The following is a 16,372-nucleotide window of genomic DNA, read 5'->3' on the forward strand; positions in this document are numbered from 1 at the left end:
GCTAAATTAACATGAACATACAATAGAGTAATGCCATCTCCTGGCTCCTTCATTAAAACCATAAATCTATTCAGGAGTTAGTCCATGATGATATTTAGTAAATATACACAAATAATAATAAAATGATGACTAAAAAATACAGTACTTACTGTGTGCCACACATCACTCCAAGCATTTAACATGTGTTAATTCAGTGGTTTTCAAAGTATGGTACACAGAACTTCTGTGGAACCCCAAGGTGTGTAAGAGGTTCCGTGAGGTCAAAACTATTTTTATGTTAGCACCAAAGTGTACTAGTATTCACTGTACATTGTACTGACATTTTTTTTTCACAAGCCAATTTCACTTAAATTATCCTTGTAAACAAAAAAAATTATTAGTTCCATTAAACATTGGCCCTTGAGTAAATATTTTTAAAAATATTCTGTGGGACAAACTGAGAAATACTCATGAGGGAATTGTGCTGCATACCCAGGTATGATGGTGGTCTCAAGCCAAGGAAGAACACTTGTAAGATTAGGCTGTGAAATAGCCACTCTTTTCACAGAACACCATTTACTTGAAAGAATAATTGATGGAAAAACTATGGTCATTCAACCTGAGAATTTGACAGATTATTTTCTTGAAACTGAAGGAAGTGAACCTGTCACTTCAAGAAAAATACCTGATAGTATCTGAACTTTCAAGAGAAAATTAGATTTTTGGAAGATTTGTTTCTGCTTCTATGAGCCTGGCAGCTTCCCAATATGTAAAAAGCTTTTCTGATGAGACTGGTAGTGATATTAACAGTATGATTATTTTATATTGTCAACATTTGGAAGATCTTCAAAGCTCGGTGATTCAATATTTTCCAAATGACTAATGTATGCTATTACAAAACCCTGCATGGATAAAAGACCCAAAGTACAAAACAGACCAGTGGAATTTAATGTAACAAAGTATATGAGTTTCAATGATATGGTTTCAGAGTCTACATTGCAACTAACCTTTAAGGAACTACAAGTTGCTGGCCGGGCAAGGTGGCTCAGACCTGTAATCATAGTGCTTTGGGAGACCGAGGCGGGAGGATCACCTTGAGGTTAGGAAGTCGAGACCAGTCTGGCCAACATGGTAAAATCCCGTCTCTACTAAAAATATAAAAATTAGCCAGGCGTGGTGGTGGATGCCTGTAATCCCAGCTGCTCTGGAGGCTGAGGCAGGAAACTCACTTGAACCTGGAAGATGAAGGTTGCAGTGAGTTGAGATCACGCCACCGCGTTCCAGCCTGGGCGATAAAGTGAGACTCAGTCTAAAAAAAATTTTAACAAAAAGGAACTACAAGTTGTTGAATTTTTTGGTGAAATGTAAAAGAAGGATATCCGTTAATTATGTGAAAAGACTATTAGCACACATTTCCCCTTTCCTCCTGCATATCTGTATGAGGCTGGAATTTCTTCACATACTTCACCAAAACAACCTCACAACAGATGGAATGAAGAAGCTGCCATGAGAATCCAGCTGTCTTCTATTAAGCCAGACATTAAGGAGATTTGCAAAAATGTAAAACAATGCCACTTTTCTCACTAAATTTTTATGCTTTAAATGTTTGTATTAATCATGTTAATATATTATGGGTTTCTTATCATTGCTTTTAAGTAAATATTTAGAAGTTTTCCTAGTCTTTAATTTCTAATAAGGTAAATATCAACAGATATGACCCTTATAATTAAAAGCTCTTTGGAATTCTCAATAATTTTTAAGAAGCTAAAGTGTTCCTGAGACTAAAACATTTGAGAACTGCTGTATTTACTAATTCTCATACCAATTCTCTGCAGATCACTATTATCATCCCCCTTTACAGATGGGCACACTGAAGCACAGTGGTTAAGCAACTTGCTTAAATTAAGGTCACATAGCTACAGGTGGCAGAGTAAGAAACAGAACTGGGGGAGTCTGTGTTCTCTACCACTATCTTATTCTTACCTCTATTCTTTTCAGAAACAAACTCTGACCTTGCTGAAGCAGACTACCTCTTTAGGGGACATCAGAACACTACTTAGTATGTTCCAGTGACAATGTTCTGAATGGTGTTTTAGGTAGAAACTCAAGTGAGTAACAGCAACCTTCAGCTCTCGGTACTAAGAAGTAAATGACATACTTTATTTCCAATTACATTACATGCATGTAATAATAGGATATAATTCGTTACATATACGTAGTAATTATGATAATAAATACTGAGTCCTTATCTTGAGCCAAGCAGTACTCCAAATACTCAACATGGACTAACTCACTGAACTCTCAAAACAGTTCTAAGTCGTAGGTGTTATTATCTGCCTTTCATAGATAAGGGAACTGAGGCAAAGAGCTTATGAAGCTTAACCAAGATCGCATTGCTAGTAAATTACAGAACTGGATTTCAAACTGTAGCAATGAGGCTCCGCAGTCCATCCTCTTAACTATTTCCTTATGTTGCTTCTCCTTGCTTAAAACAAACTTCCAAAATGTTGATATTCCAAATATTCTTTATTTTTATTTTTATTTTTTTTAGACGGAGTTTCGCTCTGTCTCCAGGCTGGAGTGCAGTGGTGGGATTTCGATTCACTGTAACCTCCACCTCCCAGGTTCAAACGATTCTCCTGCCTCAACCTCCCCAGTAGCTGGGACTACAGGTGTGCGCCACTATGCCCAGCTAATTTTTGTACCTTTAGTAGAGACGGTGTTTCAGCATGTTGGCCAGAATGGTCCCACCCACCTCAGCCTCCCAAAGTGCTGGGATTACAGATATGAGCCACCGCACCCGGCCCCAAATATTCTTTAATAGTGGTTTTCAAACCTTAGTTTACACCAGAATCACCTGGAGAGACAATTAAAACATAGACTCCTGGGCTCCATCTCCAGAGTTTCTGATTCAGGAGGTCTAGCTGGGGGCTCAGGAACTCACATTTCTAATCATTTCCAAGGCGATGCTGATGCTACTCATGCAAAGACCACATTCTGAGAACCACTGCAATATGATGTAGATATTCAAGGATATGATTGAATAGGCAAACCTGCCATAAAGTAAAGTAAATGACACGAAGTCCACCAGCTATAAGGGAGCTCACAGTTCTCTAGACCATTGGTATCAGCTGGTATGCAAAACTGCCATTCAAATGCAAGTATGTCATTTGGGATGTACTTGTACTAAGAAATGATTCATTATTGATCTGCAACTCAAATTTAACAAAGTATCTTGTATTTTGTTTGCTAAATCTGGCAACTTTACTGATATGCTACTTTTTGCTCATTCATCATTTGACTTGGGCATGGGTGTGGGAGATAAATTATCCTGTGTCAGGGCTAATAGTGCTTGCTTTTCAATCAACCACCTTCTTCATGCCAAAGGATAGGATCAGGTGAAGGACAAAGTGGGAGAAATTGGGTTAAAAAGTTATTCATCCATACAACATTTGTTAAGCACCAACCATATCAGCAGGCTGAACAAGAGGTTCAACAATATAAATGAAATAGTTTCCTAAAATTAACCAATAACAAAAATGAAACACAACTTGCTTTGGCCAAAAGGACACTGAAATCAATTCTTCAATTGTAATTTCTGCCTCAGTAATGAAAAAAGGTATAGAAAGATATGTTATTACCTTAGTAATCTGGGCGATCTGATTGGCATCATCATCTGTCATTTCTAAGAGGCATTTTGCTATGCTGATATACAGCTCTAGATCCTTTCTCTGATAAAGAAAAATCCCAAACATGTCAACAAACAGTGTAAAATAACGGGTCAAAATGTTCTGACAAATTATTAGATTTTCTTATCCCCATGAACAGCAGCTGATGAGATTTTAATTTTAACCAAACCAAATCATTTAGCCAATTTTTGTCATTTTGAAGACATCTTTCCTGTTACTTTGTGGGGTTTTTTTTGTGTGTGTGTGTTTTTTCTTTTTGGCTATACCTTTTTCTCCTTATCGAAATCCCTTTATCCCAAATAAATTTCTAACTTCTTTGTAAAACTACAATTCAGAGGTCTTTTGGGGGACGGGAAGGGCTGATGCTAAATCGTTTTATATAAACAGTATATGGGAAACGATGCCCAAGGATTCTCCAGGTGTAAAGTGTAAGGACTTCTGAGCTTTCTGGTCTTCTACAAGAGGCATTTGATAAAAAGACCTAATAGCAAATTTCCTGGTGCAGCACTAGTTAAACTGCTTCTAAGCTTGCTCAAAACTTTGGTTCTAAAAATTCAACCTCAATTTAGATCTTGGAAACAAACACACTCCTAGCAAAGAATGTGGTTATTTCTTGCTAGCCTTCCCACCCACATTCTTAAAACATACACCTCCCCACTTTGCCAAAAAGTCTTTAAAATATCCCAAACATAAATTGTCAGGAATGTAAATATTTTTGTTCCTCACCCGAATCTTATTTGGCAGGAGGTCAAAAATTTTCCCAGTAGCTTCAGAGAGCAGACTCCAGAGGTGGTGGGCAGGGCTGGGCAGTTTCATGGCCTGGCTCAGACCCTGTAAGGCGCTTGGGCATAGCTCAGGATTTCCAAGTGGGGAAGCTGCTTTAAAAACCGCCACCATTAAATTTTCAACAAAACCCAGGATCTGTTCATCAGAGATGTGCTTTATCCACAGAGGTACAGATATCAGGAGATATCTTTTGGTATTCAGCTGGAAGTAAAACAGAAGAGGTTGAATGTAAATAGGCAAGTCTGGGTTTGAAATGTTCAAAACCTGTAGGTCATCACTGTGTTTGAGGGTAGACTGAGAGATAAAAGGTTCAGGTTACTTCCTCCCCTCTTCATTTTCCCACAGCTTCATGGTCCAATGGGCCACCAATGCATGTAATTTTGGCTGCTGCAGTTACTTCTGATCCAGGGTGAATCATGTGTTTATATGGATCTGCCAACCCATCTGTGAACTACTCAGCTTAAACCTTGGATGTTTTCAGGGATGGGAATAAAATGCTACTTCTGAAAGTACATGACAGTTACTTTTCAGTTTTAAAAGGTCACATTCTCTGGCAAAAAATGCTCTAGAAGATGAAAGGCTCATCTGCTGAAAATCAACTAAACAGAGCATCTGATACTATTAATTTCTTCTTCTGAGAAAAATAAGGAAGTAATAAGGAGAAGTGACATGCCGGGACCATTTATGACCAAAGTAAAACCACCAGCTGAGCATGTAGAACTGCCCAGGGACCTTAGAGTTCACGAGACCCAAGAAAGGGCATGTTAGTAACAGCTCTGTTATGTGACAGACTTTAACCGAGTGGACTTCGAAAATTCTTAGGAATATAAGCATGCTACTAAAGGGGCAGCAAGTCTAAAATAAGTGATCTAAAAATAAAATCTGGCAAAATAAGTGACCTAAAAAGTAAAATCTGGCAAAAATTTTTTTTGTGTGCTATTTTTTTTTTTCAAGATAACACATAAAAGTAGGGGAGGGACAGAGAAACAATGTTTTCTGCAAATTTCTAAAAAGATCGGTGGAGTTGCATGAGTTTTTTCAAGACCTCATTTTAAACAATATGCCATCTCAGATCATTTTATATTTAAGCAAATGAATTCACAAACTTAATTGTTAATTAACCAAGATAACAATAAAGGTAAATAATCAAAGACAAATGCACAGAGTAGCACAGATCTAAAAGATAAAGGGTAAGTAAAATTTAGGAAAAGTTTGGAGGCCAACCCAACAGGCTGGAAATGGGTCTGATTCAAAACGAAGAAGGAGTGAATAGAACAGGGCTTTGAAGTCAGATAGACACAGCTCTCTCATTTATTAGCTAGGCAAACTTTGCTTTGACCTCCATTTGCCTCAGTTCATAAGTCTGTTAAAATGGAAATAATAAAATGTATCTCTCAGACATGAAACAAGACAGACATACAAAAATTCATATCATATATAATTCCATTCTAAAGCATTTCTAAAATTGATATGAAATGTATATATAATTTTTATAAAATTATAAGAATAAAGGTTGTTTTAGAAAGGCAATACTATAGATAGAAAGCAGATTGGTGGTGGCTTGGGTCTGAAGCTGGGAGTGGGGATTGACTACAAACAAGCACCATAGAACTTGTCAGGTGATGGAAATATTCTTGGTGATGATTGAAAAACCTATAAAGGTACTCAAATTCATCACATTTTATGCTTTAAGACAGCCATATTTTAGGCTATATAAATTATAACTCAACAAAGCTGTAGAGTTAATTAGGTCTGATTCTATCTGATTCTATCAGGCTGTAGAGAAATTAAGTCTGATTTCTGTACTCACTGAGTGCTTGCAGGTACCAGGTACACTGCAAGGGCTAAGTAAGTGGCAGGCAGCTGGGAGCCACTTGGAGCAGACAGGTGGAGTGAAGTTAATACCTGACAGAAAGATGCAGACCTTGATAGCATCCACCTTCAATTAAAGACAGTGAGGAGGAGTAGGAAAGGTTTAAAAAAACAAAAACAGGCCTAGCGTGGTGGCTCACACCCGTAATCCCAGCACTTTGGGAGGCTGAGGTGGGCAGATCACTCGAGGTCAGGAGTTTGAGACCAGACTTGCCAAATTGTTGAAACCCCATCTCTACTAAAAATACAAAAATTAGATGGGCGTGGTGGCACACACCTATAGTGTCAGCTACTTGGGAGGCTGAGACAGGAGGCAGAGGCTGCAGTGAGCAGAGATTGTGCCCCTGCACTCCAGCCTGGGCCATGGAGCAAGAAACTGTCTCAAAAACAACAACAATAACAACAACAAAAACAGAAACAGTGCTGAACAGGGACAAAGGCCAAGAGACTAAGGAAATGATAAGAGGGCTTTGCACTATTCTCAAACAATTAAAGCCTCCTAGGACAGAAGAATAGGCCAGATTATGGAGACAATTAAAAGATGACAGCATTTAACTTATATCAACTGGTAAACCTCTAAAGAATCATGGAATATGCTTTTCTGTTCTAGTTTGAAACCTAATCAAAATTATACATCTTTACTAACTTCACATCTTAAAATCTCTTGCCCTATTCTTCCTATCTGTCCTTGGCCTATATTGGAAAGGTGCTAGCCCCTCTATCACAAACACCAGACTGGGTCATTTCTTTCTCAACGCTTTGCTCAAGCTAAACAGCCTAGTAGAGATCTTTTATTCTCTCCACCTACACCCTCCCACCTACATCCCCTGGTCCGCTTGATGTGATACCTAACCGAATCATGGTTCGGTTAGTTTAATTGCTGCCGCCTCTGGGAAAAGGGAAGGATAATACATGGATGAGTCGAGTACATATGGATTTTCTTTCTCTTAATATGTACTGAAATAATTACATATACTATATAATCAAATAAACATAAGTACAAATAATTCCACAACTTTCTAGCTATATGATCTTGAGAAAGGAACTTTAATACCTCTGATCATCATTTTCCACTTTTTGTAATAAATGGTAGCTAAAGCATTAATAGTAATGGCTATGGCAGGGTTCTGAACTATATAATTTCCCAGTATGTAGGCCAGCTACCATCAAACCCTCAATTTTTGTTAAGATCTCATCTGTCTCCTCTTGACTTTGAGAACACACACCCAAATGAATGTTAATCTCCTCCTAAAGAACGATATCCTCCTGTTGGCCAACACCCTTAGTTACTACATACACTCAGACTGTGGATCAGTGGCGGCGTCACCCACAAGCCCAATAGTGCAGCTGCATTCTGGGATGACTGTGCCTGGGTCACCATAATTTCAAGGCACAGTTGCTGAATCTCTTCACCTGAAAGGCAAGAAAGGAAAAGAATCTGAATAGATAGTTACTTTCCTGACTCATTTTCAGGCTTTAATATCTCAAATTAAAGCATCTGCTTATGTGACTTCTGCAGGTAACAGAACTTCAGTAAACCAGAAGAGATATTTCAACAGACTTGTTAATTATGAGGCAAAATAATGTGTCCAAAGGCATCACAGTCCCAAGTCTTGGAACTAGCAAGAGCCTTGAACTAGATAGGGGAATTTCTCTTATGATATCCAGAGGAAACTACACACTCAAACACTATCTAAAATATGAGAATATTCTAGCTAGTAACATCTTGATCCCTGTTTTTCCCTTCTCGACATCTCATATGCAGACCATGAAGAAATATATCAAGGTGAGGAATGGCTTAAAGATATAGTTACATTCTCTAGTCATCGAGCCTTTCTAGTAGTAAGATTCCAATCAGCACCTTATTTTCCTTCCTTTTTCTAAGGACTTAACTGAAACACAAACATTTCAATATAGCACACAAAAGGAGAGGGAGAGAGGAACATATTTTTCAAATGAAATCTCTGGAAACCCAGTACGGTGACATTATATCTTACATAGAGATTAGGTTTATATGAAAGCATTTAAGTGAAAAATTGTATATAGTCAAAATTATCTTTATCTCTGAAACTGCACATAAATTACAGTATACAAGTTGTTTTATATATCATGTTTTGCATATCATATGCACTCTGCTATAAAGGATAGAGCACTCATGGCAGGCACATACACAAACACATATAATTTTACAACACTGCTTAAATTGCTCGTCATTCCCCCCTTCTCATTTTATTTTTATTTTTCGAGTTAGGGTGGGGAAAAAGTACATTAAATTATATTTGTATGTGTAACTCTATTCTGTATAAAATAAGTTGCTGTGGATGAACTCAAGGTGTTGAGGTGTGCACTCTGTTTGCTTCTCACCACAAAATAACTGTAGTAAGCAGAATAATGGTACCCAATAATGTCCACATCCTGATACCTGGAACCTGTGAATACACTACCTCATATGGCAAAGAAACTTTGCAGATGTGATTAAGGTTAAGTATCTTGAGATGGAGAGATTATCCTGGATTATTTAAGTGAGCCTATTAATCACATGAGTCCTTAAAGGAGGAAAATCTTTCCTGGCTACAGAGAACCAGAAAGATGATGGTGTGAGAAGACCTTAGCCTTCCATTGCTTGCCTTGAAAATGGGGAAAGGGGGCCACAAGTCAAAAATGTGGGCAGCTTCTAGAGGCTAGAAAAGAGAATGAATCCTCCCCTAGAACCTCTAGAAAGAAATTCTAATCTGCTGATACCTCGATCTTAGTCTGGTGAGAAACATGTTGGACTTCTGGCCTATGGACTTGTAAAGATAATAAATTTGTATTGTTTCAAGCCACTGTGGTAATTTGTTACAGCAGCAACAGAAAATTAATACAGCATCCCACATGGTACTTCTCGAAACCTATGGCTCTGGAAATGTAGTTTGATAACCACAAGGCCAAGCTTAATGGAACCTGTACCACATTCCCAGTGGTGTGCAAACCTCAGTCAAGCATTGTTTTTCGCAGGTGTATCTGGCCTGTGTCTTCAGACCTCTTCTTCCTCACCCTCAGGGGCTCAATGACTAAGTGAAAGTAACCCAACCATCCCATCCAACATGACAAACCTCAAGATCTGAAAAGTCTATCCAGTCTCTACACATTGTGACACAGAATCTGTTTTTCCATTCAGGTCAAATACTAAAATCAAAGTCTGAAGACGTAAAAACACATGATATTTACCAAAATTTAGCCTCATAAGTGGAGAGAGAAGTGCAGCCCAGTTCACAGGAGGATATTGGTAGCTTTCTCCAACAGTTGCTATGGGTTTCATCACTAATTTAAGAAGGGAAGGAGGAACAGATTCAGGACCTATAACAGAAAGGGAAAAATAACAGTAAAACACCTGCATACCACCATGGAAGTGGAAAATGCCAACAATTCCTTCCTTCCTTCTAGCATCAAAGGATCTGATATCACATCTTCAATTGTGATCAACCCTTCAATTCTGTGCTCTTAATTTCAACTCCATTTGCCAGAAAACCTTGCTCCCTCTGTTCTTCTCTTTTTAAAAAATTTTCTAAATTTTTCATTGATATATAATAACTGTATATATTTATGGGGTATAGAGTGATATTTTCATACATATGTGCAATGAACAAATCAGGATAAATAGCATATCCATCATCTCCAATATTTATCATTTCTTTATGTTGAAACATTCAACATCCTCTTTTCCAGCTATTTGGAAATAACAATTATTGTTAACTATAGTCACCCTACAGTACTTTAGAACACCAGAACTTATTCCCCGTATATGAACTTATTCCTCATTTTGTTTCCTTTAACCAATCTCTCATTATTGCCCCATCCTCCTTCTCTTTCTAACCTCTATTAACCACTATTCTATACTCTCTACCTCTATATAAGATCAACTTTCTTTGGCATCGCGTATGAGATCAACTTTTTTAGCTTCCACATATGTGATATTTATCTTTTTGTGGCTGGTTTGTTTCACTTAACATGAGTTCTCCAGGTGGCCATAAATGACACGATTTCATTCATCTACTTGTCTACAGTCTTTCCTTTTTGACTGGATAAAAATTTTCCACATTGCTACTTAGCTGTTCTCTGTACACTCTTGTCTTTTTATCTAGTTCTCAAAATTAAGTAACTTCTTTTATATTATTACCTCATTGCTCACTTACACCTCAATCTACTTCCAGCAGAGATAATAAGGATTGCTGAGTCAGGTACATTCCCTTCTATGGACTATGGATTACCTAGTCTATGTAGTCCTAGACTGCATTCTGTAACATGGGAGTCTCTAGTTTTTCTGCTTCCCAACCTGTGCCATGGTGACTGTTCTAGAAGTGAGCATCTAAGGGCTGTGTAACAGCTAGTCCATCAGTTAATCAGCTGCCTATGACATAGTACCATTACTTTAATATCGCATTCCTTTTTAAGGGAGTGTGTATAGGGTAATTAGAAATTGAAAAACAGATAGTGGAGCATTTGTGAGTGGAAACATATAGTGCAATTAGGAATGGAATAGCCATTAAGGGCCATGTAAACGTGAAGCTATGAGGAGGTCAGAAATAGCATAACACATTAAAATGTAGAAGACCAAGGAGGAGCAAAAGCAGCAGGATCAACGTCGGCAGCAGAAAGGAAATTAGCATCAGCAGAAAGAGAAGCAGAATCAACAGAAGGAAAAGCAGAGGTAGGAAAAGGAAAAGCAGAGGCAGGATCATCAAAAAAGCACCTGAATCAGAAGACGATGAAAAGGGGGGAATCAGAGTGGAAGTAGAGTCAACAAAAGGAAAAACAGCATCAGAAAGGAGAAGCATAGGAAGAAGGAGAAGCAGAGGCAAAATCATCAGAAAAAGTAGCAGAATCAGTAGATGCTGAAAGGCGGGAGAAGCAGATGTGGAGCCAGAGTTAGCAAAAGGAAAAACTGCAGCAGAAAAGAGAAGCACAGGAAAAAGGAGAAGCAGAGGCCAAATTAGCAGATGCTAAAATGGGGAAGCAAGAGTCAGCAGAAAAAAAAAAAAAAAAAACAGCTGCAGAAAGGAGAAACATAGGAAAAAGGAGAAGCAGAGGCCATGAACAGATGCTGAAAGTAGGCAGAGTCAGCAAGAGTAAAAACAGCAGCAGAAATGAGAAGCACAGGAAAAAGGAGAAGCAGAGGCCAAAATAGCAGATGCTAAAAGGGGATGCTAAAAGGGGGGAAGCAAGAGTCAGGAAAAAAAAAAAAAACAGCTGCAGAAAGGAGAAACATGGGAAAAAGGAGAAGCAGAGCCCACATCAGCAGATGCTGACAAAAGAGGGAAGCAGAAAAGGGCAAAGTCAGCAGAAAGCAAAAGAGCTGCAGAAAGGAGAAGCACAGGAACATGGAGCAGAGGCCACATCAGCAGATGATGAAAGAAGAGGGAAGCAGAACAGGGCAAAGTTAGCTTCAGAAAGGAGAAGCACAGGAAAAAGGAGAAGCAGAGGCCAAATTAGCAGATGCTAAAATGGGGAAGCAAGAGTCAGAGAAAAACAACAACAACAACAAAAAAACGAAACAGCTGCAGAAAGGACAAACATAGGAAAAAGGAGAAGCAGAGGCCATGAACAGATGCTGAAAGAAGGGGGAAGTAGGAAGTAGGGCAGAGTCAGCAAAAGTAAAAACAGCAGCAGAAATGAGAAGCATAGGAAAAAGGAGAGGCAGAGGCCGAATTGGCAGGTGCTAAAAGGTGGAAGCAAAAGCAGGGTAGAGTCAGTAGGAGGAAAAAAATAGCTACAGAAAGGAGAAGCACAGGAAAAAAGAGAAGCAGAGGCCAAATTAGCAGATGCTAAAATGGGGAAGCAAGAGTCTGGAAAAAAAAAAACAGCTGCAGAAAGGAGAAACATAGGAAAAAGGAGAAGCAGAGGCCATGAACAGATACTGAAAGAAGGGGCAAGTAGGGCAGAGTCAGCAAAAGTGAAAACAGCAGCAGAAATGAGAAGCATAGGAAAAAGGAGAAGCAGAGGCCGAATCGGCAGATGTTAAAAGGTGGAAGCAAAAGCAAGGTAGAGTCAGCAGGAGGAAAAATAGCTACAGAAAGGAGAAACACAGGAAAAAGGAGAAGCAGGGGCCACATCAACAGATGCTGAAAGAAGGGGGAAGCAGGGCAGAGTCAGCAAAAGCAAAAACAGAAGCAGAAATGAGATGCATAGGAAAAAGGAGAAGCAGAGGCCAAAATAGCAGATGCTAAAAGGGGGGAAGCAAGAGTCAGTAGGAAAAAAAAAAACAAAAAACAGCTTCAGAAAGGAGAAACATGGGAAAAAAGAGAAGCAGAGCCCACATCAGCAGATGCTGACAGAAGAGGGAAGCAGAACAGGGCAAAGTCAGCAGAAAGCAAAAGAGCTGCAGAAAGGAGAAGCACAGGAACAAGGAGCAGAGGCCACATCAACAGATGCTGAAAGAAGAGGGAAGCAGAACAAGGCAAAATCAGCAGAAGGTAAAATAGCTGCGGAAAAGAGAAGCACAGGAACAAGGAGAAGCAGAGGCCACATCAGCAGTTACTGAAAGAAGAGGGAAGCAGAACAGAGCAAAGTCAGCAGAAAGCAAAAGAGTTGCAGAAAGGAGAAGCACAGGCACAAGGAGAAGCAGAGGCCACATTAGCAGATGCTGAAAGAAGAGGGAAGCAGAACAGGACAAAGTCAGCAGAAGGTAAAATAGCTGCAGGAAGGAGAAACACAGGAACAAGGAGAAGCAGAGGTAAAATCAGCACACGGAAAAGGTGGAAGAATAGGGTAGAATCAACAGAAGGAAAAACACCTGCAAAAAGGAGAAACATAGGATAAAGGAGAAGCTATGTGGAATCAGCAGAAAAAGTAACAGAATTATCAGAAGTTGAAAAAGAGAAACCGAAGCAAAATGAATAGATACTCAAAAAGCAAGCAGAGAAAGAAAAATGAAAAACAGCAGAAAGAAGTACAGGAGAAAAGAGAAGCACATGCAGAATTAGCAGGAAAAGCAAAGTAACCGGAAACTGAAAAAGACAGGGCAGAGGGAGAATCAACAAAAGGAAAAATGAGCAGCTAAAAAAGGAGTAGCATAAAAAAAAGAGAAGCATATAAAAATGGGCAAAGAACTTAGACATTTTCCCAAAGATGATATACAAATGTCCAACAGCGTATGAAGACAATCAATATCACTAATCAGAAGGCAAAAAAACCAAACCAAATCGAAACCACAGTGAGATATCAGCCCATACCTATTAGAATGGCTATAAAAACAACAGCAACAAAAACACCAGAAAATAAAAAGTGTTGACAAGGATACGGAGATATTTGAACCCTTATGTACACTTGGCAGGATTATAAAATGGTGTGACCACTATATAAAACATTATGTCAGTTCCTTAAAAAATTACACATTATTTTATATAAATATAAAATTACAACTAGAAATACCATATAATCCAGCAACCTCACTTTTGGGTATATATCCCAAAGAAATTGAAAGCAAGATCTTGAAGAGATATTGCAAACCCATGTTTATAGCAGCATTATTCACAACAGCCAAGTGGTAAAAGCAATCCAAATGCCTACTGATGAAAGAATAAATAAACAAAATGCAGTATATACATAACAAGAACATTATTCAGTCTTATAAAGAAAGAAAATCACGTTAGATGTTATAGCATGGATGAAACATAAGGCCATTACATTAAATTAGTCATTCACACACAAAAAACGTATGATTCCATTTATGTGAAGTATCTAAAGAAGACAAATTCATAGAAAAAGAAAATAGAATGGTGGTTACCAGGGGCTAGGGAGAAGGGTGGGAGAAAGGGAGTTATTGTTTAATGGCTAGAGTTTCAGTTTTCTAAGATGAAAAGTTCTGGAGATCTGTTTCATAACAATATGAATATACATTCACATTAACACTACTGAATGGAGAAATTCCATCTCTACTAAAAATACAAAAAATTAGCCGGGCATGGTGGCGCATGCCTGTAATCCCAGCTACTCAGGAGGCTGAGGCAGGAGAACTGCTTGAACCCGGGAGGTGGAGGTTGTGGTGAGCCAAGATTGCACCACTGTACTCCAGCCTGAGCAATAAGAGCAAAACTCTGTGCCCCACAAAAAATTAAAAAAAAAAAAATGGTTAAGAGGGTGAATTTTATGTTATGTACTTATCACTACAATTTTTTTAAAAAGAAGATGCATATTCAGAAATAGCAGCATAATAGGTAGAGATTAAAAAAAGTAGAAGCAGAAGTGGCGGTGGAGTATTTTTTCTATTTTTGATTTTGTGGGAATACAGTAGGTGTATATATTTATGGGGCACATGAAATATTTTGATATAGGCATGCAACGTGTAATAATCACGTTATGGAGGAAAGGCAGAGTCTTTTTTGTTTTCCTTTTTTTGACTTCTGGTGTTCAAGAAACTCTCTAGCACACACTAGCTAATCACTGGCTAGAATAATAGAGCCTTCAAAGAGAAAGAATACAGACAGGCTTTACAATTTTGAGAAGTCACTGAACATAGCCCACAGCAAGAAACAAAAACAAACAATGAGGAAAAGAAAGACTCTAATACTCCAAGTTACCCTGTTATAATATGCAAAATGTTCATTTTTCAAAGTTCTGAAGCTGGGTGGTGGTGATAGTTGCTTAATTAATGTTTCATGTCACATTAATGCTTAATGTCATAAAATTGTATATTTAAAAATTAAATTTTATGTTATACATTTTACCATAATTTTTTTTATTCTTGGAATTAAATTGAATTTTAACATTCAAAAAAAGTCCAGTTTTCAAAAAAATATGGAGCATAAAATGAAACAAGGAAGCTTTGTCAATTCACAGAAGAAATTAATAGAAAATGTCCCAGAGGAGGCAAAGACATTGGATTTACTAGACAAAGACTTGAAATCAACTCTCTTAAATATATTCAGCTAAAGAAAATTATGGACAAAGAACTAAAAGAAACCAGGAGAACAATACAAGAAAAGAAAAAAGAGAATATCAAAAAGAGTTCTTTTTTAAAAGAACCATACAAATTATAGAGCTCTATACTCTAAAAAGTACAGTAACTACAATGAAAAACTCACTAGAGGGATTAAATAGCAGACTTGAGCAGGCAAAAGAACCAGCTCACATAAAGATATGTCAACTGAAATCACTCCGTCTACAGAGAAGAAAGAAAGATGAAAAGCATGAACAGAGCCTAAGGATACATCAAGCATACCAAGGTATGCATAACCGGATTCCCAGAAGGATAGGAGAGAAAGGGGCAGAATGAATATTTGAAAAGTAATGGTCGAAAACTTCTCCAATTTAATAAAAAAGACACAAATCCATACATTTAAGAAGCTCAACAAAGTCTAAGAAAGATAAAGGCAAAGAGATCCACACTAAGACATACTGTAGTCAAATTTTCAAAAGACAAAGACAGAAAATCTTGAAAGCAGCAAAGAGAAGTGATTCATCACATACAAGGGATTCCCAATAAGATTAACAGCTCATTTCTCATCAGAAACCATGGAGTCCAGTAAGGAACAGGATAACACTTTTTACTGAAAGAAAAAAAAAAAAATGTCATCAAAAAATGCTGTATCCAACAAAACTATAATTCAAGTATTAGGGAGAAATTAAGATATATACAGAAAAACAAAGTTGAGGGAGGTTTGTTATCCATAGACATGCCCTACAAGAAATGTTAATAAGAGTCCTTAAGGCTAAAATAAAAGGACACTACACAGTAATCTAGACAATAATTTGAAGCTATACAAAGAAATAAGGAATTCTGGTAAAGGTAATTACACAGGTAAATATAAAAGCCATTACTATTACACTTTTGTTTTATAACTCCCCTTTTCACTTACTATGTAACTTAAAAGGCAAATGCATAAAACAATGATTATAAATCTACATTAATGGGCACATAATGTATATACACGTAATTTGGGACAATAACAACATAAAGGGGAGAAATAGAACTTCATAGGAGCAGAATATTTGTATGTTGTTGATGCTCAGTTGTAATCAATTCAAACTAGATTAATCAAGAAAATTGGCTAGCCATAAGTAGAAAG

The 16,372-nt window shown here is 37.8% G+C and overlaps 1 protein-coding gene across 1 annotated transcript in view; it reads right to left on the bottom strand.

Annotated features, from left to right (window-relative positions):
* FOCAD (focadhesin) overlaps positions 1-16,372 on the bottom strand; it is a 331,523-nt gene that overhangs the window by 9,864 nt on the left and 305,287 nt on the right. Inside the window, exons 36-39 of the mRNA XM_011930353.1 lie at positions 9,537-9,665; positions 7,624-7,739; positions 4,395-4,655; positions 3,621-3,710 (exon numbers count right to left, since the gene is read on the bottom strand). Coding sequence (XP_011785743.1) covers positions 3,621-3,710; positions 4,395-4,655; positions 7,624-7,739; positions 9,537-9,665 — 596 coding nt within the window. The remainder of the gene's footprint in view (positions 1-3,620; positions 3,711-4,394; positions 4,656-7,623; positions 7,740-9,536; positions 9,666-16,372) is intronic.

Source organism: Colobus angolensis, unplaced genomic scaffold (assembly GCF_000951035.1).
Source record: "Colobus angolensis palliatus isolate OR3802 unplaced genomic scaffold, Cang.pa_1.0 Scaffold86, whole genome shotgun sequence".
Lineage (NCBI taxonomy): Eukaryota > Metazoa > Chordata > Mammalia > Primates > Cercopithecidae > Colobus > Colobus angolensis.